At 38.2% G+C, this 26,082-nt stretch overlaps 1 protein-coding gene across 1 annotated transcript in view; it reads left to right on the top strand.

The window, feature by feature from the left end:
- The window catches only part of LOC128983454 (uncharacterized), a 122,786-nt gene that overhangs the window by 8,757 nt on the left and 87,947 nt on the right, over positions 1 to 26,082 (top strand). The window contains exons 3-9 of the mRNA XM_054402751.1: positions 860 to 1,079; positions 1,608 to 3,347; positions 8,400 to 8,919; positions 11,280 to 11,407; positions 12,027 to 12,244; positions 14,414 to 14,564; positions 21,094 to 21,309. Coding sequence (XP_054258726.1) covers positions 860 to 1,079; positions 1,608 to 3,347; positions 8,400 to 8,919; positions 11,280 to 11,407; positions 12,027 to 12,244; positions 14,414 to 14,564; positions 21,094 to 21,309 — 3,193 coding nt within the window. The remainder of the gene's footprint in view (positions 1 to 859; positions 1,080 to 1,607; positions 3,348 to 8,399; positions 8,920 to 11,279; positions 11,408 to 12,026; positions 12,245 to 14,413; positions 14,565 to 21,093; positions 21,310 to 26,082) is intronic.

The raw sequence follows: 26,082 nt of genomic DNA, 5'->3' as shown, positions 1-26,082 counted from the left end.
TTGAGTCACAATGAATCACACTTTCCTTAGGCTCTAAACAAAAGACGCCTGTAACAAACCTACCCAGGTGTCTCCATTCTCTGTATACATATTCAGTTTAAAATGTATGCCTAGGTGTGCGTTGCCGACTTAATTTCAAGAGTTGATTGAATGATTGATTTTAATATTACATAGGTGCCAATAAAGAAGATCGGTACTCATCTACAGTACATACACATGATATACTATTATGTTCATATATTCATAGTTCTTGATACTCACAATATTAGTTTGGTCATTGTACCCTTTAGGATAGGCAGAAGGAGAGGGGGGCTAAATGGAGTATTTAGTTATCCTCTAGAAAAATGCAGTAACCATGTGGGAAACATTTCTAGGGATCAGTTTTCTTTTAACATGAATTATAACAATGCACTATGCAAATCAAAACTCTATAAAGTGGAGTGTAGATGGGGAAAATAGAGATCACAAGCTGCTGGCTGCAAATACTTGCGCATATGCGTTAGGTACCCTTATAGACAAGGTAAGTGAAACTGGCAGATATTTGCAGCCAGTAACTTGCTGTTTCTAATTTCCCCAACTATAAGATGCTTTAGGTATATCTAATTAGGGCTATTAATTAACAGCTGTGTCTAAGGAACATGTCGGCCTTAGTCACTAACAAGACTACAAGATCGCGCCACTCATCCTACACTCATCCTTCACTCATATTTGGGTTAAAATACGCACATAGTGGCGTCCCCATCTTAAATAATTGAATTGAATTGAATTAAGGAAAATATTAGCTATCTATTCACTCAAATCTCTCATCTGACATATTTCAGATAATGCAGTTAATTTTGTTTATACTTGTTTCAATCAGAACAAGCAGCCATTGTGTCCACACAAAGCCACTGGTCAGTTCTCGTACGCCCCTGACTGTCGGAGGTTCATCAGCTGTTTCAAGGGCCGAGGGGTGATCCAATCATGTTCGCCAGGCACTCTGTTCAACCCTCGCACTCAGGAGTGTGACTTCCCCTCCAAAGTCACTTGTCTCTCTACCAACTCTGAATACAGGACAAATCCCAATACCCAGGAGAGAGGTAATGTGTCTGACCATATATAGTTTATTTAGGTACATTTTTTGTATAAACCAAAGTTTATTTTCCGCAATACTCTAGTTTGAGTTTGAACAAACTAAAAACGTGATTTGTATAATGTATGTTGCTTATTTTTGAGTGAGTTTCATAGTAGCTATGATTGTCTACTTTTTTTACTGGTGATAAAACTTAAGTTACTTCTTTGGATCATTACCAGAAAAGTTGAAGCTACCCTAGTATTGAATAAAAAAATGTTAAATGACACATTTATCAATTCTATGAAGAAATTTGAATGCATATACATTTATGAACGGTGAAAACCCCTTAGGAATATTTTCCCAATAATTATTACTGTATTCTACTGCAGTGGATCACTTATTTTAATAGCTTTCTAAAGAGATGTGGACTGATGGATGTTAGTCTGTGACCTGATTTGCCATTATACATAGGCCTATTGATAACATTTGTCACTGTCTGAATAATCCACATATAGTATGTTTCAGTTATTCAATTGTTTCCTATGACTTTTAGGTCCCAAACAAGATTCATCTCCACAAGAAAGAATACCAGATAATCCTGATTGGAGGGATGGTTTTAAGTCATACAAAGTAAGACCTCCAACTAACCAACAGCCTCAATACCAGAGACCTTTTAATGGCCATTCTGGTGTCCAGTTCCCTAATCCAGCATACATGGGCCAACCCGTCCCTGGTGACATGCTGCAGCCCCCTCCACCTCCATTGCCTGGAAGCATGTTTCAACCTCCTCAAGCAGGTTTCAATATACCTCCAATGTTGTTTGGAAATCTCAACAATGTCTCTAGAACTGAGCCAGTTAACACTTACGGAACACCCAATCCTGGATATTACATAGTGTACCAACAACCTTATCCTGCTACTGGCCAACCAATGTTATTTTCTCCAAATCGACCTGGATATCCACCTTCTGCTGTTTCTCATCAAGACATTCCTTTAGCTCCTCAGACATACCAAATTAATGATCAGAATTTTAGAAGTAATCCCCAGGGCTACAGAGGAAGCTCCAATCCTTCATTTTATCCAGGAAATCAACCAACCAATACAGGAAATAGTAACCAATACCCTTCATTGAATTCTCCTGGCTCTCCTACTAACAATCAGAACAGACAGGATTCCACTAACGGTCAATCCCAATATCCTGGAATCCAAAGAGGACAGAGTTACTCCCCTTCTAATTCCCCTCAGAATGGAAATGCTCAAAACGTCCAATATGTATATCCAAGTCCTACTGATGTTAACACACCTTTACAACCCTCAAATTATGAGCCACAGAACCATAAAAATGATCAACATTTTCCAAGTAATCCACAGGGCAAAAAAGGAAGCTCTAACCCTACATCTTTTCCAGGAAATCAACCAGAATATCCGCGAAATCAACCAACCAATACTGGAAATGGTAACCAATATCCGTCATCAAACTCTCAAGATGCTCCAACATACTATGAGCCTCAAGTAAACAATCAGAACAGACAGTATCCCACCAATGGTCAATCCCACTATCCTGGATACCAAAGAGGACAGAGTTATTCTCCTTCTAATTTCCCTCAGAATGGAAATACTCAAAATGTCCAGTATGTGTATCCAAGTCCTCCTTCTAACCCAAAGATACCTATACAGTCCCCAAACTATCAATCACAGAACCCCCAATCAGTAAATCCTGCCTCAGGGTACTACCCTCCGATAATTAATCCTGCAGGCCAGGTAGGATTTCATCCTAATCCGTCTTATGGCCAAAACAGCGCACCAGGTAGGTCAAATCCATCTCAATATCCAGATTCCAGAGGGTTTTCTAATCCCCCTTTTCCACCAGGGGAAAGCTTTCAAGGAGGTCAAGCTCAATCGGGGTATCCACAAAGTAGAGAGCCTCAAATATTCCCCCAAGGTGGCCAACCTGGCTACTTCCAAGTCAATCAAAATCCGAATGAGGATGACCCTGTTGTAAAACAAAATCCCCCAAAGTACAATCCTTTTGACTCTTCAAACAAAGCAGTCAAATGTCCAGCTGGTGCTAGTGGGTTATATCCTCATCCTGACTGTTTCAAATTCCTGAACTGCGATCATGGAAGGACCTTTGTGATGTCTTGCGGTCCCGGCACAGCATTCAACCCAGCTATTGGCGTGTGTGACTATCCAGAGAATGTTGATTGTAATCAACCTACAATTCAAGAACTAGATCAAGATGAAAAGCGTAGTGAGGAAGGTCAACCAGACTACTATGATCAAACTAAAAATGGTAAGACAATATTTAGAGTAAAATAGGTAAAATGATAAGAGAGATGGACAAATTTCCAAGTATTATTTTTATTTTTATTGTTATTTTTATTTTTATTACTATTATTACCAGTTAAGATGGGGAGGCCTCCTAGGTGTGTATTTTAACCCAAATATGTGTGAAGTATGAGTGTAGAAAGAAGTGAGATAGTAACAGAGTATAACCTATACTTCAGGGTTTGGAAATTTAAGTGTTCCACTTAAATTTGAATTTAAAACAAACACCATATAATCAAAATACCCCTGCCGCAGCAAACCTTTGTATTGGATTCACCCTAAAATATCTCCTTGAAAATATTACATTTATTCCCTATTTAAAAAGCATTAATATAACGAGTACTTACGTTTGTTGCAACAGGGAGGGTTAAAAAGTGTTTTTTTTTTTAATGTTAATTCGTAGTATAGCATGAAATAAATGCATCGGATCATTTTTGCTCGAGTTATCGTGCTAACGGACACATTAAATAGTACCAGGGGACCAAGCATTGCTCGAGGTGTTTGATTTGTTCAAGAGGTAAAAAATAAGACCTAGGCCTATAACCCTACAAATATTTTCAGTTTTGCTAAGATTAATTAAGTTGTAAAGTCAATTCGTTTTTGGTAGACATCCACTCATTCTTAATTTACCTAACAAATCTTTTCATGTGGACGAGCAATCTATATTGAAAATTTCTACAATAAACTTCAATATAAAAACTCATGATACATAGCATCTGTAGACCGTTGTTGCGTTAGTCACTGTGATCGCCGTTCGTCGCAACTAATTGCGGGATCTTGGAAAACTACAAAACGTCCTTGGCCTTTCCTCTAGACTTTTAGTTAATATTAGTGTATAATATTTTGCGGTGAAACACTACGTTTTTGAACACAGTCGTACCCTTTGGTTAGTAATACATCCTACAACCCAAATGTATTATATAATCAATGCTCAACAGCATTCATAAAAATGTCCTTTTCCTTTGTACTGTATTTTGTAATTTGCTACTGTACCGTAAGCGTAAGTAGATGATTTTTTACAAGCATATTTTAAAAAGTGCCATAGCTACTTGATAGTCCATAAGACTAATGTTAAAAATATTAAAATCTCATTTTAAGTTTCAAACGAAAAACAAATTTTTCCAGAACAGAGCCCAGCATGGATGTTGAATACATGAATGTTGTTATTAGTCTAAATCTAAGATATTTATAATAATTTGGAGAAAATCGTAGGAGCTGTTTTCTAAAATCATTATGCTCAAACTTTGCTCATATTATAGTATAGAAATACCGTGTGTCTCAAAAGTCCTACCCCCCTGTTATTTTTTTTATTAAAGAGATAAAATTATAATATTCAGGGAATGTTTATATGATCAAAAAAGGAAGTTTTTGGTGTATGTACCTATATTTTCACCCCCTGTCCCCCAAAAAGGGTAGTTTCGAGGTAAGTCGAAATTTTCAAATGTAAAACCCTAAGAGTTATACATAATCGTAAAGGTCATAATGAAAGAAGAAATTGGCTCAAACTAGAATCCTCTACGTAAATCATATCAAAATGTATAGCAGTTCAAAGTTTTAATTTAAAAAAATAAAAAAAATAAAACAAAACTTAATCCTACTAATATTATAAATGAGAAAGTTTGGATGTATGGATGTATGGATGTATGGATGTATGTTTGTGACAAGTGAACGCGAAAAATACTGGTCGGATTGGGCTGAAATTTGGCATGATGATAGCTCACATTCCCGATTAACATATAGGCATATTCTTATTTCAAAAATCCTTTCGGGCTCCGCCCCAGTGGCTCTGGAGTTTCCCATGTTAACCTTAAACATGGGTTTATTGAGAAATGGAAATTAATTATTGAATCTTAACAGCTGTTTCAATTAAACAAGTTGGTTCTGTTCTATGATGTTCAATAGCATTAAAGTTACAAGGATTACCAACAGGGTGCAGCACTATTATTTCTTTTACATTTATGACAACAGCTACGCGAACGAACTTCAACCTGGAGGCGAGTTAGCGTAGCGAACGAGCTAACCTGAAGGCAAGTGAGCGCAGCGAACGAGCTCCAACCTAAAAGTGAGTGAGCGTAGCGAACGAGCTCCAACCCAAAGGTTAGTGAGCGTAGCGAACAAACTTCAACCAGGACGTGATTGAGCCATGCGAACGAGATAATCTTGAAAATTAAGAAGTTAAACGGGGCAAAGCCCGCGGGTTACAGCTAGTTATGCCAATAAATGAAGAAAGTATACTTTTTCATGTGAAAAAGTACCTTGATTTAATTTGATTTAACTGCTCAAAGTCACAGGTAGTTTCCAATCACAGGTTAAATCCTGTCCGAGGTGGCGGGGCAAGGGTAGCGACCCGGCTTGACCTCATTTTCCAGGCGCTCACTTCGACAGCTCAGTTAGTTTGCTCCCGGCCACGACACTTTCCAAATTGCAATAAAGCTTATTTTATACTTCTAAGAGAAGCACTAAGGGTAGTTTGTGTGTTAATAATTGTTTGAAGAAAACTAGGTAATTTATTACCCGAAAAATGGATTGATCAGATGAAGATAAGGTAGAAATAATTTTGTTTTATGGTAAGGCAAGGAGAAATTTCACGAGGCCAAACTTTTATTTAACAATGCACATCCAGATAGGCCAACCGAGAGGGCCGTTTGGTTATAAAATTGTCAACCACATTCAGTATCAAAGATGCTCCAGGATCAGGCCGCCCTTCCGACAGGACAGAAGCTATGCAAGTTTATGTTAGAGTTTTAACCAATTTCGCACCGTTGCAAAAGATTGAGGAAAATGTTAATTTAATTTCTCTGCTATGCTTTAGTGACGAAACTTCATTTTCGTTAACTGTCACAAATGCCGTTACTGGGCAGATGTACATCGACACTGGATGGTACAGAGTGTTAAAAAAGTCTTAACACACCCAAAAATAAATTAACTTTGACTTTTCTAGCTTTTTGCAACAAATCAACATTTTGCCTCCTCCCTCTTTAAGGGTAGAAAGGAGACAACTAAAAAATTTTAAATTTAAAGACCCATGTTGAGGGCTTCATTTAAAAGGGCTTAATTAGTAGAATACAATGCCGCAAATTTGAACTCAACCGGTTTACTGAGTCGAAAATGGCAGCCATTCAAAGATATCTTGAATCTGCCATTTTGAATCTTTGAACGGCTCTCATTTTTTACTCAGTTGTTCTTTTGAGCTCAAATTTGTGGCATTGTATTCTAATAACTAAGACCTTTAATTTGATATGCATATTGACATAATTCAGTAATGCGGTACCTCCTCAGGGGGATGGACGCTAGAAGTCGGAGGAAAATCACAAATGTATGGATAGGTCAATATGCACATCAAATTAAAGGTCTTAATTAGTAAAATACAATGCCACAAATTTGAGCTCAAAAGAACAACTGAGTAAAAAAAATGGCAGCTGTTCAAAAATTTAAAATGGCAGATGTAAGATCTCTTTGAACGGCTGCCATTTTCTTACTTACTGCTTCATTGTAATTCTCTGCTTCACTTATATAGTTGAATATGGATGATGACACATGATTTATGAGCAATTGAAGCTTTTCTTGCTCATTAGCTTGAGTTATGCAAATGAAGTTCTTGAATGTGCTAAACCAGTGTTGATAATCTTTTACTGCTGAACTGGATTCAGGATCTATGTTTAATCTGTCAGGCCTTAACAATTTCTAAATGAGTGAGTTTGTTTGGTTAGTAAATTGATATAGATAAAAAGAGAAAAAATACCTTAGCACCGGTTTCCACACAAATCGTTGCAAGCAACTCAAAACGTAAACTACAAGACAGTCTGGAACACAGTCACAAGGAGTCTTGTCAGAGTTAGAGTCGGATTGAAAGGCTGGTGCAAAATGCCATTGATTTTTTGAGGTCATACTGACAGGTCGGTGCGTTTAAATGGCTACTCAGACAAATCGTTGCATATGGGACACCCTATAGGCCTCAGTTTTGTCATATTTGCTACGTATAGTGCATATTTGAATGTTATTATGTGTAGTTTGGACTGATTTTAGTGTTGACTGTTTGTTGCTATTGTTGTCTGTGTGTTATCAGTGTGCAATTTGTTTTCACCAAAATGAAAATGTAGACAGAGTTCATTTAAAATCAAAAACTTCCCGTGCTTTAGGTTTTCTTTTACTTTTCATATTTGTTGAAAGACAAATAACGTACAAGACCACAATATTAACTCCTCCATTGCGAAGCACCTAACACCTAAAAAGCCTCAAAGAAGGAGCGTCTGCTTGTAGAAGTGCCGAGTAAACGCTCCAGTACTGCAAAGGTTAATCCCGCTTGTAAAAATCTGCTATAACTATAACAATAAGCACATTTGAAGTTTGTATAATAAGTGTGATACCACAGAATAAGGACCTCACCAGATTAAGGTTAGGTCTTTATCATGCAGTCTATCAACGCCCAACGGTTTGTTTGAAAGTAACATAAACAGCTAGCCGCTACAACTAGTATGACATTTCACATTCTTTACATTAAAGGTAATGTTTACTCAACATTTCTACAGACATTCCTGCTAGTGCCCATGCGTGGCACCACAGCACTTATACTACCAGATACTCCTCTGCCCCTCAGGGGTGGTAAAAGACGGAACGTCTAAACCAGACAGCCCAACATCCGACAAAACGTAGCTTTTGTCATTGCAGACAAGTCTTAAGTTTTATCGTAGTGTGTAAACCCGCCATTGAAACAATGTTTTATCAAGCAGAACAAAACATACTAATGTAAAGTTTGTTTAAGAATACCAAACGAGGACATCAATAAACAAATAACACAAAGTTATTGAATCAGCTGCTAAACATAAAATTCTATAACAACTTTAATACTTATTTCTTGTTTGTTTAGTGAAATCTTTTTATGAAACAAATCCCTTTAAGTTGATAAAATACTTAAGTACCTAGTACAAAAAAAAATTATTTCCGGTATGAAAGCTGTTGGATATATCAGTTATAAGCTCTGCTTATCACCTATACAACACTCTTGTTCTTTTTACAGCAACGGATGATACAAATAATGGGGGATATGATGACCAATATCAAAACCCATCAGACTTGGTAGAGGCTGTTGATTTAAGAAGTAAATTTGATGATGGTTATGACTTTATTTCCACCACTCCTAGAACAACCACTTCAGCAACAAAGAAACCGGCAATACCAACATCTCAGGCAACTCCAAAACAAATGACTGTTTTATCTAGAGAAGAGAGGAACAAGCAAAGCAAAGAACCCAAAACGTCACACCCCCCACTCAACATCCAGTATAACCCGGTTACAAAACCACAAGAAAATAAACCCGTGTCGCAAATTCCACCGAAAATTTCTAGCGGAAATATTTCAACAAAGCGTGAGACCACACCTATAAGTAAACAGCTGGTCCGGTTGAGAGGAGGACAGAGAGCCAATGAGGGGTATGTGGAGATGAGAGGACTGAAGGAGTGGGGGCTTGTATGTGACAAACATGGTGAGTGGACAATCACGGAAGCCAACATCATCTGCAAACAGCTTGGCTATGAGAGGTATAATCACTCTTCCTTTTATTAAGCCTACTATTGAACTTATGTTTCCTTTTACAATAAAAAAAACGTAAACTCAATCGTTTTGTGATTTTTTGAAATTTAGGTACCAAACTAAACTAAACCTTTCAGGTACCTGTATTAAATGCTGTAAGTAAGTGGTATCATTGACTATATATGGTATTTAACTCCGTCAATACTCTTTAATCACTAAGTTGTTATTAGATGAGACTTACTAATCTAATCTTCCATGTAATAAGGAAGTAGCTCATAAAGTAGCCATGGGCAGTGGGAAATTATCATATGTATTTCCATCTAAACTTGCACTTGTGCTCGGCACAGCATCTCCCCAGGTACCGAGGTGTCATCATCGTCTTCTATGATCCTGGCAAAATCCTGAATACTGTACTTCCTGCTGACACGGAAACTTTATCATACTCTACAGTGATTGCAACCAAACCCAGGACATCATCTGCGGTCGTGTAGACGATGATCTCCCGCCATCATGGCCAAATCCATTTCCCACGGGGACAGAAATATAATATTTTTCCGCAGTCGAAAATTCCTAAATATCTCCCATGGAAAAAGAAACGTGCTTCTTCATCTTCTGTGATGGCGTCAAAATCTTTAATATCTCGCACGGTCACAGAAAAATTATTACCGCCTTCCACTATTGCAACAAAATCCTGAACGTGTCCCGCGTTCATGTGGACATCATTATCGTCTTCCGCATTCGCAGCAAAATATTGAACATCTCCTGCAGCCGCAAGGACATCATCATCCTCATCCGCTGGGGAATGTTCTCGTCGATATCCGCGATCGGGGCAAAAGCAGTAATCTTTCAATCACGTGGGCATGATCCTCGCAGACAAGTTCTGGGCTCGCGATGTTATAGCGGACATAAAAGCTCAGCTCAATTTTCTGACTTTGTGCTAGATCTGTCAAGCTTATAGGCCAGGCTCGGCTCGAAAATAGATATTTTATATTTAAAATATATCAAAAGTTTCCAATGCAAACCGATTTTGAACTAACCTGCTTTCAGGCCAAGACCTGAAGGCAACATTTTTGACCTGACCCAAAACAAATCTGTTTTGCAGCACCCATAGTATCAATGAAAAAATTGAATTATTTATTAGCTAGTGTCCTAGGCTTTTATTAGCCCATGCCCCATTTTGTCGTAAAAAAATGCCATGCTCATTCAGTTGAATCAGCATAGAGGGGCTTCTCAACTGTGGGCCACATTGGTTCTAAATATGGCCCTGTTATAGTACCTTCATGTAGGCCACGAGGACAGTAGATGCAACCCGCATGACTGATGAAAAATTTTGGACTTAGACTAGTTTTGGTGAGTCGGTGGCTCAGTTGGTAGCATCGCGGACTTCGGGCCCAAGGCAGTAGTGTCGTGGGTTCGGATCCTGGTCACTGCCACAAACTTTTATCAGTACAGTTCACCTTTGTACTGTACCGGCTCACCCCTTGCTTTGCTGGATACGTTCCACGCACAGATCTGTAGTCTATGTGGACGGGCATATGCAAGGTTAAAAGAGGCCACCAACTTCTTTTTTTTAAGATCACTGCCTAAGATAGCCGACGGTGCTTTAGTTGCTAGAATGTTAGTTGGATAGGCATGCTCCATCTATTGGTCTTGTGTGATCGTTGGTTTTTACTATCCTGTCCATGAAAATTTATAGTGTAGCGACATTGCGTCAAAATCAGTTACTTTTTCCCAACTCTCAAAATTTTTTATTTTGACTCCTTAGGCTATCATTAGAAAAAAGCTATGTTGCTAATGAATTTACCTACGACCGTTTTTTAAAGTAGCCGTTTCAGTTCAGTTCTTAGAATTGAAAAGTTTCACATAACAGCATTGTTTACTTACATGACAGCATAGTTTTACTTATCAACACAAGTAACGGACCAATGAGGTTCAAGGATTGAGAGAGAAGAAGTAAAATTGTAATGCTTCGAACGTCAACTAAGCAGCTGTTCCTCAGGCCAATTTAATTGCTGAGTGGTACAATTAGTGTTTAGTACAATGTTTCGTTGCATCACTCTCACTGGCAATGAGAGGTCACAAACAAAAACATAACCTCTCTTAGAAGTTATGACTAGTGATTTTTACTAGTTAAAACACTATTGTAGGTAAAGTAGTGTACGCAGTTCGTGTAAATAGTCCTAACGACACTCGTAGAAGTTTTTATGGCACTCGCCAAGGCTCGTACCGGTACCTTAAATTTTCTACTCGTGTCTTTAACACTATCTTTACGCGATCGTTGTATGAACTACTATTACACATTGATTGGTTTTTGTTTTCATATAAAACTAATTCATTTACATTTACAATTATATTATTTATGTTGTAGGGCAGCTGAGCTCACATGGCAAGGACGTCCTTCTCACGGCAACGTCAAAGTTAAGCCTACCATTGCCTTCAGCTCTGTCTGGTGTAATGGCAACGAAACAAACATCCTGGATTGTAAAACCAGAAATGGTAAGAACAAGAAAGATGGCATGTTTAGTTTTACTTACCTTCTTCACACCACTCATATTTCAAGAGCATGTCATGATTAAAAGTGTGTTTTGCCATAGACAAAAGGAATTAAATACAGACTGTCAGCCGTACAGTGGTTACCATAGTTACCATAGGTTGTGGCGCACACCGCTGGGAGCGCCGTGTAGTTACTTAGCGCGTATGCCGTAACTACATGGCGCTCCCAGCGGTGTGCGCCAGAACCTATGGTATCCGCAGCACAGCTGACGGTCTATATTTAATTATTTTTGTCTATGGTTTTGCATACTTTGAGTGTTTCTTTAAAAATAAAATTATTATAAATTTATTATTATTATACAAAATGTTTATATTAATACAATTTTTTTACATTTTAAAACGGTGGGATAGTGCTATAGCCATCGTAACCTCTTCCCTGGAGCAACCACTGATTATATACATTAAACAAATTAATTATTGTAATGCAGATCACCCAAAGACTGCATACAGTAACAAAAAAAGCTCTATCTTAAATTTTGGTCTTATAAATGGACATAGGATGTAATTTCAAGAAAATAATAGGGTTAAGTATTGGTTTATTTGATAGTATGAGAACTTGCAGACAAGGTGTGTGAGCCAGAGCGGGATGCTGTGTGGGTGAGGTGCCGCAACAACCCTCAGTCCATGTGTATGCCGGGGGAGGCAGTGTTCCAGGGTAGGTGCTACCAGCTGGTGGTGCCGAGGGAAGACGCTCGCATTGACAGCATTGGCTTCAGCCAGGGCGAGGCCCTGTCACACTGTCAAGTCAGGAGAGGTCACTTGCTGGACATAACCTCTCAGGTATCATCATTAATAAATAGAATATAAGACTCAGGAATATAACATGTTTAAAGAGAAGGAAAGTGAACCTTAAAAATTAAAAGTTAAGAGGATGAAAAATAAAAATAAAATTGATTCTGATGACCAATAATGATCCAAGTGGTTAGGTACCTATGTAGTTTAGGTTAGGTTTGTAGGTGGTTAGGTAGTGGTTTATGATATGTAGTGATTATTTTTTAATGACATTTTCAACGGACATAATGAAAGTGCTACAAAAGAATGTATATCTTTATACATTATAATTATATATATATATCTATATATATATATATATATACATTATAATTTGTAAAGTACTTTTTTGTCGGTACGCTATAACTTCCTTATTTCTTCAACCATTTTCATAAATAGTGCGGTTTCATTTTAAAGCTTTCATCTTCCACTACCTTGGAAAAATACACAATTAACTCAGATTTCAGTAGGTAGTTTCTTAAAAAATGAATTTTTTCTTTGAAAGAAATTAATTTAATTTAACTTAAAGCATAGACAAATAGGATAAATATAGACTGTCAAAGGAAGTTTCCGGCGCCCACCGCTAGGAGTACCGTGTCTGCTGGTAGCATAGGGCTCCTGCGCTCCTTGAGCAGTGTCGTAACTACACGGCACTCCTAGCGATGGGCGCCGGAACATATGCTAACCGCAGTACTGCTGCCGGTCTATATTAATTCTATTTGTCTATGCTTAAAGTGTTGATATAAGTTATTTTGATCAGCTGATTTATTTATTATGGCCGCCTTTCCGCTGGGTTGCAGCAACCCGTCAGCCACCAGAACTGTAAAATTTCATTGTGTCTTATGGAGCCCTTCACACTATCGGGTCACAGCCACCCACCTCGGTGGCAGCGACCCGGTCGCCGAAGAACTGTGTCGGTGGTCGGTGGCTGCCACCGTGCTTTTTCAGCAACTCAACTCGTATCGGGCCATTGTAGTATACCTAGCCCTTCACATTGGGTGGCTGCAACCTAGTTCTCGGGGATGCGCGTGCAGCTTGTTTTGTTGACTGACTGCTTTCTCTGTACCCTACACCCATCTGCTCACCCGTGATGTACACTTGCTTGAAGCTGCACATGAACATGTGATACTTTCTTAGTTTGCGGCTGTTCGTTTTGAGCTATAACGTTATCTACTGTATATTGCTTTGTTTGGTTTAAATTTAATTGCTTGTAAAAGATAATATGGATATTCGAATAGGACAATACATTTGGATAATAGTGAAAGTTTGTTATTAGCAATGGGTGTAGGGCTACTGAATCTGTTGGTAACCAAAGAAGAAAGAAAAAGTCTCAGACGAAGAAAAAAGTTAGAACATTTGATTTCACCTTGGAGAATGAAGTATATCACACGAAATAGAGTACTTTTCGCTGCGACCCATTGGGAAGGCGGCCTAAGTGAATTATATAAAACAAAACATTGATTCAAAAATACTTTCCCAAATATTTTGCTGTACATCGTTTTTACTTTCTCAATGACGACCAGTTAACTTTGTCTCTGAATACTTTGTTGTGTTCCAACGGTCAATGGGACGTCAAAAACAACATCATGCATTGGACAAAAGGTCACTGTCCATACCACCGATATCAAACGATATTATCTGTGACTACTACAATAGTACTCTCTACGTTAGAGGCCCAAGTCCTTAGAGGACCTTCAGACGGTAGATGGGACGTTTTGTAGCTACAAAAAAGCTACAAAAAAACTCAAGACTGGGCTCAAGATTGGTTTTAGTTCACTTGGGCAAATACACTATCGTATAGCTTGGCTGACTAACATAAGTTGGCTGACTCTGGCCAAACTGTCTAAGAAAAAGGAATTTTTGTAAAAGTTATCCTTGCTATGACTATAAATAAGGCACGAGTGACCTTTTTGTGAATTCTATGTATCTGCAAAAACAAAGCCATCAGTACAAAGATATTAATGACGTAATATCACTTCAAACAAAGTGTTCATAGAGCTACCCATAAATTACTAACAATGTAAATTGTAAATTACTTAACATTATGTTTTTGAAAAAGTAATGATGAATCAATGTGGGATTTGAGGATGATACAGTATGAATGCTTTGCACGGGTTGGCTAGTCTAATTAAAAACCATTTGTGATGGGTGAATGTGATGTGTGTTGTGTGTTTACAGGCGGAGAGTGACTTTGTCTCAGAGTGGCTGGTGTCTCAGAACATGACAAGCAACGTGATGACATCAGGTGTGGGAGTGTCTGTTATGGGGGCCTCCATCTGGATCTGGGAAGGCTCACCTGACACCTTCAAGTACCAGAACTGGTGGCCTGGTAGGTAACTTGTGGTGGTTGTGTAGGCAAAGGAGGCGTTTTACTTTGGCATATTCGAAATATTAGTGTGAACTCACATTGCTGCACCTTATACTGCATCGTTAACATATTTCATACTTTTGTTCATATTGTTCATATTTTTTTTTGGTTCATATTTTTGTCCTCCTTGTTTTTACATTACCTATTTTATCCAAACTAAGGCAATATTGTACCATGGATAAAACATACTCCCTTAGCAGAATTCTCATCCTTATGGAAAAGCTGAAGCCAATTTTCTTGTTATTTCAGTCATTTAAAACCTCTCTTAACCAAATCAAACAATCTAATCATAAACAATAACTCGTCCTCTAGTATATAACCAAACAGTAACGCACAAATGATTAAATTATCCCTTAAAATAATATAAACAAAATTTCGTCTACGCTAGAGATTAGTGTCACTGGACATGAACTAGACATGAAAAACGAGATTCAAAATTTACAATGGGATGAGAAGTCTACTTGTGTTGGTTAGTCTATGATTGTACTGTGCCAGAAAGTTAAAGAGTCACAGGGTTGAAAATCTGTTCGATTGTTTCAAGAGACATTTCATGAGGCAAGGAGAGACTTATTCAATGAGGTAATTCAGGTGGCTGTGATACACAGAGTAAAAGCATATGGACAGCGTATATTCATATTCATATTCAAACATCTTTATTCATCATAAATCATGTACATTGGTGGTACAGTGAATAATGTCAGAATACTTAAAATAAAAATACAATTTCTATGTATGGGAGGTGGAAAACCCCTCAAAAGAATATAATGCAAAAGAATATTATAGGAATAATCAAAAGAATATTATTTATTAATTATTCTTTTAGAATTTTCTTGAATTTAAATAGGTTTGTTTCTTTTTTATCAATTCAGGGAAAAATTTTAGAAACTCGTTACCAGCACTGAATAGCACTGCTGCGTGTAGTGGGGGAGATTTTAGAAAATGAAATTAGGTCAAGCCTGTTGCTACAGAGTACAGACATGTGTGAGGTACTTGGACTTCTACAAATGCCGAATGGCAAAAACATATTATTTTTACTGGAGGAAAGTTCCATGAAGTCACCTCTCAAGGGTTAACACGTTTGCTACCGCAATAGTACAAAATTTTTATGTGACGAGCCACCACATGTATTCAACGGCACATTTGAAAAACAGCATGCCCAGACTGACGTCGCATATTTTAGTCGGTGTCGCAATGTTATTAAAAAGCTTATATCTGTTGACTTAAGTGAAAGTAAATTACTAACATCTAAGGTTTTACTGTTACAATAATTATCTTTTATTTTACTGAAGTACACACACACAACATTTTTACTCAAACATAACTTATTCAACAATTCTCATTACTATAAAAACAATCCTAACTATTTACACATGGTCAGCTGTTACCAACATAAATTAAATTAAATACAGAACAAGTAACAGCAAACATATTATATAAAAATAAAATTACATTCAACACCTTCCCTTAATTTTAATTTTATGTAAGAAACAAAAAATACATATCTCGATTATCGTCTTCTGTTCAAGATTTTGGATAGTTGATCAAAGCTTTGCTAAATTGATGAAACTTAACATTGTTCAAGGGTTTTGTAAACATATCCGCAACATTCTCAGATGTAGAAACAAAAGAAATGTTTATTTTACCTTGCCTTACATTTTCAGTCAAAAAATGGTAGCGAACATCAATGTGTTTGCTTCGCTTATTAAAAATTCCATTTCTACAAAGCTTAATAGCACTTTGATTGTCCATGTTTAGGTTTGTTTCAACATTAGTTCCACTCAACTCTTGCAAGAAAGTTTTTAAATATAACACTTCTTTGACACATTCCGCCGCTGCAATGTATTCTGCTTCAGTGCTGGACAAAGCTACAATCGGTTGTCTTCTTGTACACCAGCTTATTGGGTCTTCTCCATACATTATGACAAATCCAGTAGTACTTCTTCTTGTATGCTTGCAATTTGCATAGTCTGCGTCACAATATACATTTAGGCAATTTTCTCCTGATGCTGAAAATAATATTCCTGCGTCTTGAGTACCTTTAATATATCTTAAGGTTCGTTTGACATTTACAACATCTTCATTGATTGGATTCTCAACACATCTACTTTCTAATCCCACAGCAAGTGTAAGATCAGGTCTGGTTTTATTGGATAAGTACAGCAAACTTCCTACAACTTCTCTGTAAGGATAATCTTTTGTCAGGCAGCTTACTTCTTCATCAGGTTTGCTCGTTTTCACTGGACAAATGGGAGTGTCTACAGGTTTACAATCTATCATTCCATATTTTTCGAGAATACTGTTTGAATAGTTCTTTTGTGTTAACAATATCCCTTCCCTTGAATATAAAATTTCCATTCCAAGAAAGTTTGATGGGTTTTCGTCTGTTTTTATTTTAAAATCTCTAGACAGCTCGTTCAAAAGTTTCTTCATCTCTCTTTCATCTGAACCAGCAAGAATTCCATCATCAACAAATATAGCAAGATGAATACTGCCATTTGTAAAAACACAACGGTCAGACTGAGTTTGTTTTAAGCCATATTTTAGTAAGCAGTTTGTAAACAACTGGTTCCATTTAAATGGAGCTTGTTTAAGTACATATAAAGTCTTTCTTAATTTCAAAACTTTATCTTTATGATCAAACCCTTCAGGTACACACATATAAATTTCTTCATCTAAATTTCCATAGAGAAAAGCAGTTTTAACATCAAATTGCATTAGTTTGAGATTTTGTTTGGCAGCTAATGAAAATAACAAACGTAAAGTTGAATTACTTACAACTGGGCTGTAGGTTTCATCATAGTCTATACCTTGTTCTTGGGCAAAACCTCTTACAACTAGTCTCGCTTTGTATTTTCCGTTATCCTTTCTTGTTAATACCCACTTGTTACTTAGGATCTTCTTGTTTAGTTTAGTTTTTGTTTGTTTAGCTTCTTGTCAACCACTTCCCACGTTTCATTCTCAATTAGGGAGTTTTTCTCATCCTCAATTGCTTGTAGCCAATTCTTTTTATCTGGTCCTTTGATTGCTTCTTCATATGATGTCAACATCAAAAAATCTTTATATCTTTCAGGTAGTTTAGTTTTTCTTCTTAGTTTGATGCTTTGTGTAGTATCAGTATTACTTGAACTTGGCTGTTCTTCATTGATTTCATTTTTGTCTGAAACCAACTCAAACTCTACTTCATTATTACTTATCTCACTTAGATTATCTGCACTCTCAATATCTTCATTTTCATTTTCGTCTTCTTTCTGGTCATTTTCATTTTTGTCTTCTTTCTTGTCATTTTCATTTTTGTCTCCTTTCTGGTCATTCTCATCGTGACTGTCATCGTCTCCAATAATTGTTGTTTTCTCCTGTTCTTTGCCAACATGCTTGCTTTTGTACTCAACGAATTTCACATCTCTTGAGACTTTTATTTTCCTAGAGCGTTCATCCCATATCCTATACGCATTCAGACCATATCCCACAAAAATAAATGATTTATTTCTGATATCCAACTTTCCTAAGTTAGGCCTGGTTATACGAGCATAAACTTTGCTGCCGAAAATTCTTAACCTTGATAGATCTGGTTTTTGGCCATACCATTTTTCACATGGTGTAGTGTCAACTGACTCACAAGGACTTCTGTTTACAATGTATGCGGCTGTTCTTATAGCTTCTCCCCATAGCTCTTTACTTGATTCTGAATCAAACAGCAGTGCTCTTGTTTTTTCTAAAAGAGTTCGGTTCATCCTCTCAGCTTTGCCATTTAGCTGTGGCGAATAAGGAACAGTGTAGTCTAACACTATACCCTTTGTTTTACACAAATCTTGGAGATGCTTCGAAATATATTCTCCACCATTGTCACATCGGATCTTGTGAATTTTTAAGTTCCATTTAGCCTCTACTTCTGCAAAATATTGTTTTACTGCATCAAACACTTCATACAAGCCTTTTAAAAGATATACCATAGTAAAGTTTGTGTAATCATCAATAAATGTGATAAAATATATTTTACCATCATGAGTACTTGGTTCTACTGGTCCACATACATCAGTGTGAATTATTTCTAGTGGTCTTGTTGCTCTTGTTCTTTCAGTATTAAAAGGTAGCCTTGTCTGTTTAGCCTTCAAACAGACTTCACAAGTCGTTCTTCTATCACAGGTCTTCAAACATTGGCCAGACAATTTTATACCTTCTGACATAGAAATGAGTTTATTTAAACTATCAAAACTAATATGTCCCATTCTTCTATGCCACAAAATTACACTATCATCCACTACCGGTTTACTTGTTTCTCTTTCTATTAACTGAGCATTTAAATTACTATTAATGTCAAAAATCTTCACTGTGAACAATCCATTTGAATTTTTTAAGCCTTCCAACACTTTATCTCCAGTTTTTCTAAGTCCTATCATAACTTTATTTTCAGAGAAAGTAACCTCACCACCATTATTAGTTATTTCAGAAACAGACAACAAGTTTTTACTGAGTTCAGGAACATATAGCACATTATTCAGGATACATTCTTTGGATTTTACAGTTCCACTTGTTGAAGCTAACATGGTTTGATTTTTCTTTGCAACATATATTTCAGAAGAAATATTTTGTTTATTACTTAACAAATCTTCACAATTTGTCATATGTGAAGATGTGCCTGAATCAACAACCCATTCAGATACAAAGTTTACAGTCCCACTATTAGCCCGAACATTTTCATCATACGACAAAAATGACACAGTTTTACTAGCGACATTTAGGTTCTGGCTTTTTCTAAAGTAACAATCTTTTTCATTATGATTTGACTTTTTACATATATTACAAAATAAATTTGGCTTTACATTTCTTTTTTCAAACTTGTTAACAAAATTTTTTACATTTCCACAGGTGTTTGCTAGATGACCAACAGCATTGCATTTAAAACACCGCCTTTCATTATCAGAGTGAGCCCAATTGTGTGTAGGTTTCTTGCAGTATTTTGCTTTATGGCCTGGAATTTTACAGTTGTGACAAACAACTTGGAATGCAAGATTTTTCTCTAGGCTTACCTCCTTTAACTCACTTCTTGACTCTTCTGCTAACAGTCTCGCTGTTAGATTTGCCAATGTCTTTTCTTCATTGGGCATTGATTCCCAGGCAGTTACAAAATACTTAAATCTATCTGGCAGACTGACAAGAATTTTTGATATTATAATTTTTTCATCAATATCTTGTTTTAAAGTTTTTAGTCTGTGTGCTATGTTTTCAATTCTACTTATGTGAGAACTTATATCAGAATTAGGCTCATACCTGAGGTTAAAGAATTCTTGTAATAACGAGTACCGTACTTCTGCTGCTCTGAGTCTCTTTCATAAATATTACACAGCTTCAAAAACATTTCTCTTGAGTTTTCACAGTTAATGATATGTAACATCGGCCCCATCTCAATAGAACTAATTATACACTTCTGAGCCTTGGCATCTCTTTTAATCCAATCAGCCTTCTTCTTTCCATCGCCCATATCTTCAAGTTTCTCAGAACCATCAACAATACTCATCAAATCACTGGATTGAAATATTATTTTAATCTGAAAATTCCACAATGGAAAAGTTTCAACTCCTTTGAGTTTTTCTACAAAATCATCTTCTTTTACTGATGCCATTGTTAGTCTTACTTTTATTTCACTCACCTTCACTACACTTTAACTCTTGGGGTTTTACTATAAGATTACTTCTTGTTTTTACAGTTATGGTTGAATTAATGAATTTTTCTGGGCCCATAACCTGTTGACTTAAGTGAAAGTAAATTACTAACACCTAAGGTTTTACTGTTACAATAATTATCTTTTATTTTACTGAAGTACACACACACAACAATTTTACTCAAACATAACTTATTCAACAATTCTCATTACTATAAAACAATCCTAACTATTTACACATGGTCAGCTGTTACCAACATAAATTAAATTAAATACAGAACAAGTAACAGCAAACATATTATATAAAAATAAAATTACATTCAACAATATCTTCGTAACGGTCTATTTGAAGGCACTGAATTCATTTTTAGTGGTCTACAGAGATGTCTGTCGCATATGTGCGTCACTTGGTGTGTAGTGACGTCATATGGTAGTTGGCAAAATTGTTTTTTTACTTTGCTACATTACTGGCCTGTGGTCTGTGTGTACTGTGAACTAAATGACACCCGGTCTAGATGTGTAATATTAAAATGTATACCTTGGTACGTGACAATGACCGCAGCATTGCATATATGTGGCGATCGGTAGCGAACGTTTTGAAGAGTTGACTCAGACATACCATCTGCTTTGCTCAATTCAATTTACCTCCACACATTTTGTCAATAAGTATGCTTGGCAAGTGGAGAATTAAACACAGCCCTATGTAAGGGGCCCTCAAGGGAAATGATTATGGAGGGAGAGTCATAACAGCTAACCTTACATTGCTGGTTGTGTAAAATGTATTTTCTTTTGTCATCCTTATCATAACCAAAGTGCTATATGTGTTCATAGGATGGGAAGGAAATAAAACTTCATCTCCCAGTACCAAGTCGAACAGAGCTCTATGTGTTATCGCTCGAAGATACTTTCCCTGTCCAGAAAAAACACCCAAAGAAACTGCTGAAATGTCTTTCTGTGACGCAGAGTACTTTTTTTGGGATATCGAGGACTGTGCTATAATGAGCAACAAACACCCCTATGTTTGTGAAAGAAATGCTGATAATATTGGTAAGTTTCCAACTTAAATTATATCTAAGCATACACTGCATGTATACTATGTGACATAATTATGTATATTTTATTACTTCTTAAGATAAGCTATCACACCATAAGTTAATCGAATAAGAGGAACAAATCGATCACATGTGTTAATCGAGCTTAAACACTGTATGAAATAGGAGATCCAAATAATAAATATATGGTTTGAACAGTGTTCAATCTAGAGGGCTTGACCATTCCAAGTCTTTGTGAGAGAATTTTGATCTGACGTTTGTTGTTTAGTCTCATACAACGGTTTTCTTCACCTGCAGATTTCCTGTGAGGAAGTTTCCTCCAGAACCCTAGGCCTTCTCAAGGGTGGTAAAGTTATTGTTTTAATTCTCTATTGTTGTTTTGACATCTTTTACGTGCACTCTTGTGGGTTTTCCATTACGGTAAATTTCTATTACTACTGGAGAGAGAACTTTGGTAATTATGTGAGGTCCCGAGTACCTGGGTAATAGTTTTGCATTTATGGCTTTATGGGCCTGTGACAGGTGTCTTTCCCTGCAGAATACTTTGTCTCCTACCTTTGGTTTATAGGGTCTTCTTCTGAGATTGTAATAGTGTCTTTGAACTCCATGAGCTTTCTCTAAATTACTTTTCACTAGTTTAAAAATGGCCTGCATTTCTTGTGCTTTCAATCTCGGGTCTATGTCAATTAATTCATCTGTTGGTAAATTTAACAGTTGAGGGGTGCGTAGTTCCCGCCCAAAATTAAGGTAAGCGGGTGAGAATCCAGTCGAGTTATGTGTTGCAGTATTGAATGCAAACATAAACTCGGGCAACATGTGACGTACTTTTCCACACTGAAACATATAACACTAGTTTACATGCCAGGTTTAAGTACCACGTGCTATACAGCACATTTAGTTTCCGGATAGGCCTCAGTACGGAGATTTGGGTTGGCCTTCCAGGGTTCGCGACAAGATGTTTCTTTCACGCTCAGCCGTGCCGTCGCCTTGGCTGAGGTTTACCGCGTCGGAGATCTCGAGCATCTGGTTCATCACACAGATGTCGCCGTAGTCCGGATTAATCCTCAAGGACCGGTCACTGCCCCTTTTACCGCAGTGAGACGTGGTGGCCTTCCATGGAAGCTAGTCGCCACCCCCGAAATCGTCTTCGTGTTCAGCACACGACATCCAGCCAGGCACTTGGGTTCTGCACACCAAGTATGGGTTGACTCCGTCTGCCGTTGTAGCCTGGGGTCCACTGTCGCCCTCCTGTCGTCACAGCCGCAGGCTGAGGCTCATTCCGCCCCCCCACTCGTCGTAGTAGGCTGGGGCTCATCCGGCCTCACCTGGCCGTCGTTGCAGGCTGGGTCTGTTATGACCACCGTCGATGCTACCGCAGACTCGGGTCATACTTCCCATCCGTCGCCGCTGTCGTCTGGGCATCTGGTTTCTCACACAGATCCCTGTCGGTGCTGTCGTATGGGAATCCGGCTCATCGCACGGACCCCTGTCTCTGCCGTCGTATAGGTATCCTGCTCGTTGCAGGAATACCTATCGTTGCCGTCGTTTGTTCGGGCGCCATAGATGTGACGTACTACGTGGGGGCATTGGTCCCCTGCCCGTTGCTCGTGCTTGTCGTCGTATGGGAATCCGGCTCATCGCACGGACCCCTGTCGTTGTCGTCGTCGTATGAGTGTCCTACTCGTTGCAGGGACACTTCGTCGATGTTGTCGTATCGTGGGGATCCGGCTCATCGCACGGACCCCTGTCGTTGTCGTCGTCGTATGGGAATCCGGCTCACCGCACGGACCCCTGTCACTGCCCCTTCCACCGCAGTGAGACGTGATGACCTTCCATTGTCGTTAGTCGTCATCCCCGAATCGTCTACATGTCCACATGTAGCCCCAGGAGAATCTGGTTCCACACACACATCCCAGCGTCGTAGCGGTACCTGGGGAGCTCCACCTGCCGCTGTAGTCGGGGTTCGGATCACCCACCTAACGTCGCAGCTACTACGCCTTCACTGCAGGCTGGGCGTCCATCGTGGCCCCAATCGAGACTACAGCCGGTAGTCCTCGGCCCCGTCGGTCTCCGCCGCCGTCCTGGGTGTCCGTCTGGTTCTGCACACAGACTCCTGATGTCGCGGTACCTTGATCTTAGCCGACTCAACCCCATTTCCCATTTCCTTTGGGTCTCGTTTATGTATTGCGCTATCATTGTTTCAATTACTTTATTTGTCCTTTCAACGGGGTTTGCCTGTGGTGTATATGGGGGAGTGAATCGGTGTATAATACTGTATTCCTTGGCTATCTGGTCAAAGAGAGTACTCGTGTACTGTATACCATTATCTGAGATTAGCGTGTATGGTGTTCCGTGTCTCAAAACTATTTTTTCCTTGAAAACCTGACTGACGGCTCGTGCGGTAGCTGCTCTGATAGCCGAACATTCTATCCATTTGGTAAACGTGTCTTGAAACATTACTAAATAGCAGTTGCCTTTCGTTGACCGAGGAAATGGACCAACTAGGTCGGTACTGACAGTGTTCCAAGGACCCTTTGGACACCTAAATTGTAGTTCTCCTTGTTTCAATTGACTTGTGTGCTTAAATCTTTCGCAGTTCTCGCAGTTACGGATGTATCTGGAGACGTCCCGAAACATACCAGGCCAATAATATGACCGAACTATCCGGTCATATGTTTTTGCTATTCCCAAGTGTCCTGCTTGCGGATCATCGTGGTTGGCTTGGAGTATTTAGTTTCTTCTTTCATGAGGAACACATAACTTCCAAGGCGATGTAGTACTCCTATCACCTCTCCCTACATTGTTCCATATGTGTTTATACAAACTATCATCGACTATTTTAAATGTGATATATTTTCCAGGTTGAGACTTGACCCTCGTAACCATTTTATCATACCATTGAGTCTTTTTATTATATGTGGGCTCAGGTAAAGGTGTGGACTCAGTGACACATACCATTAGGCTCTCGGCTGTTTCTGTAGTGTGATACATTCTTGAAAGAGCGTCCGCGACTTTGTTCATCGCCCCTTTTCGATACTCTATCCGGAAGTCGTATTGTTGCAGTTCCGAGTACCATCGGACAAGCCGCCCTGAGGGACTTTGTAGAGTGCTGAGCTATTTTAATGCTTGATGGTCGGTGTAGACGATAACGTGGTATCCTTCAATATATGGACGAAATTTTCTGAATGCGTGTAGAACGGCTAAACATTCTTTCTCTGTGGTCGAATACCGTTTCTCGTTGTCATGCAAGCTTCTACTCAAAAATGCTATTACTCTCTCTTGTCCGTCTAACTTTTGGAACAAGGTAGCTCCTAAGCCTAAGTCAGATGCATCTGTCTGTATGTAGAATTGTTCCGAAACATCCGGACAGGCTAAAATTGGTGCCTGGGTTAGTAGTGATTTAACTTTTTCGAAGGCTAGATTTTCCTTCTCAGTCCAATTCCACTTAACCGTTTTCCTCAGAAGCTTATTCATCGGGGCTGTTACTTTAGAATATTCGGGGATGAATCGCTTATACCATCCTGCCATCCCTAAGAAGCTGCGAAGCTCTCTGACCGTCCGAGGTGCTGGATAGCGTACCACTGCTTCGATTTTATCTGGGTCAGTTGCAATCCCCTCGGCGTTAACCATATGGCCAAGATATCTTAATTCTGTTTGGCAAAATTTACATTTGTCGAGGTTTAACTGTAGCTTTGCGTCTCTTAGTCTGTTGAATATTTTTGACAAATTCTGAAGATGTTCCGACAGTGTTTTGCCCAGCACTATTATGTCGTCTAAGTAGGCGAAGGCAATTTGCTCGATGTTCGGGCCTAAGACTGTATCCAATAGTCGTTGGAAAGTAGCGGGTGCCGAATGCAATCCAAATGGCATTACCTTAAATTGGTAAAGTCCTCTCGACGGGGCCGTAAAAGCTGTCAGTGGTCGGCTCTTTTCTTCCAGGGGAATTTGCCAATAGCCATCTTTTAAATCTATGGTCGATATGTATTTAGCCTCTTTTAGCCGATCCAGGATAGCCTGTACTTGCGGCAATGGGTATGCATCCTTTACCGTGGCATCATTCGCCGATTTTAAATTAAAAAATTAAATATAATTAAATTAAAAATTTAAAAATTGTAAAGATTCAACTAACAGAATATTTAGAAAGCAATAATTTAATAAATCCTTCACAGTTTGGTTTCCGCCCAGAACTTGGTACTGAAAAATCCATAACAAAAATGATTAACTACATTGCGGAAGCCTTGGATGGATCGCAGAAGACTGTGGGTGTGCTATGTGACCTATCCAAGGCTTTTGACTGTGTGAATCATGAGATACTCATAGAAAAATTAAGTATGCATGGAATAAAAAATACTGAATTAAAATGGTTCATATCATATTTAAAGACCCGAAAACAAAGACTTATTTTACAAAAAATGCAGAGAAATTATAAATCAGAGTGGAACATTAACCCCAATGGAGTTCCTCAGGGCTCCATTCTCGGCCCTTGTTTATTTATTATTTATGTTAATGATCTATGCAATGCTACTAAGATGTCCACCTTTCAATACGCAGATGATACCGCTTTAATATGCACAGGACAAAACAATGAGTTCATTCAAGCCTCAATAACTAAGGAATTTCAACTCCTTGGGGATTGGTTTGCAGTAAATGGCCTGTCCATGAATGTGGCAAAAACTCAACTAATTCAGTTTTCTACATCCAATATTAACCAAGAAATAATTGTAAATACAAACTTAACTACAATTCATTCACAACAGTCAATAAATTA

Source organism: Macrosteles quadrilineatus, unplaced genomic scaffold (genome assembly GCF_028750875.1).
Source record: "Macrosteles quadrilineatus isolate MER2022 unplaced genomic scaffold, UCM_ALF_1.0 Scaffold_1__1_contigs__length_201487025, whole genome shotgun sequence".
Taxonomy (NCBI): Eukaryota; Metazoa; Arthropoda; class Insecta; order Hemiptera; family Cicadellidae; genus Macrosteles; species Macrosteles quadrilineatus.
The sequence above is the reverse complement of the archived record's forward strand: the minus strand, read 5'-3'. Positions and strand labels throughout refer to the sequence as shown.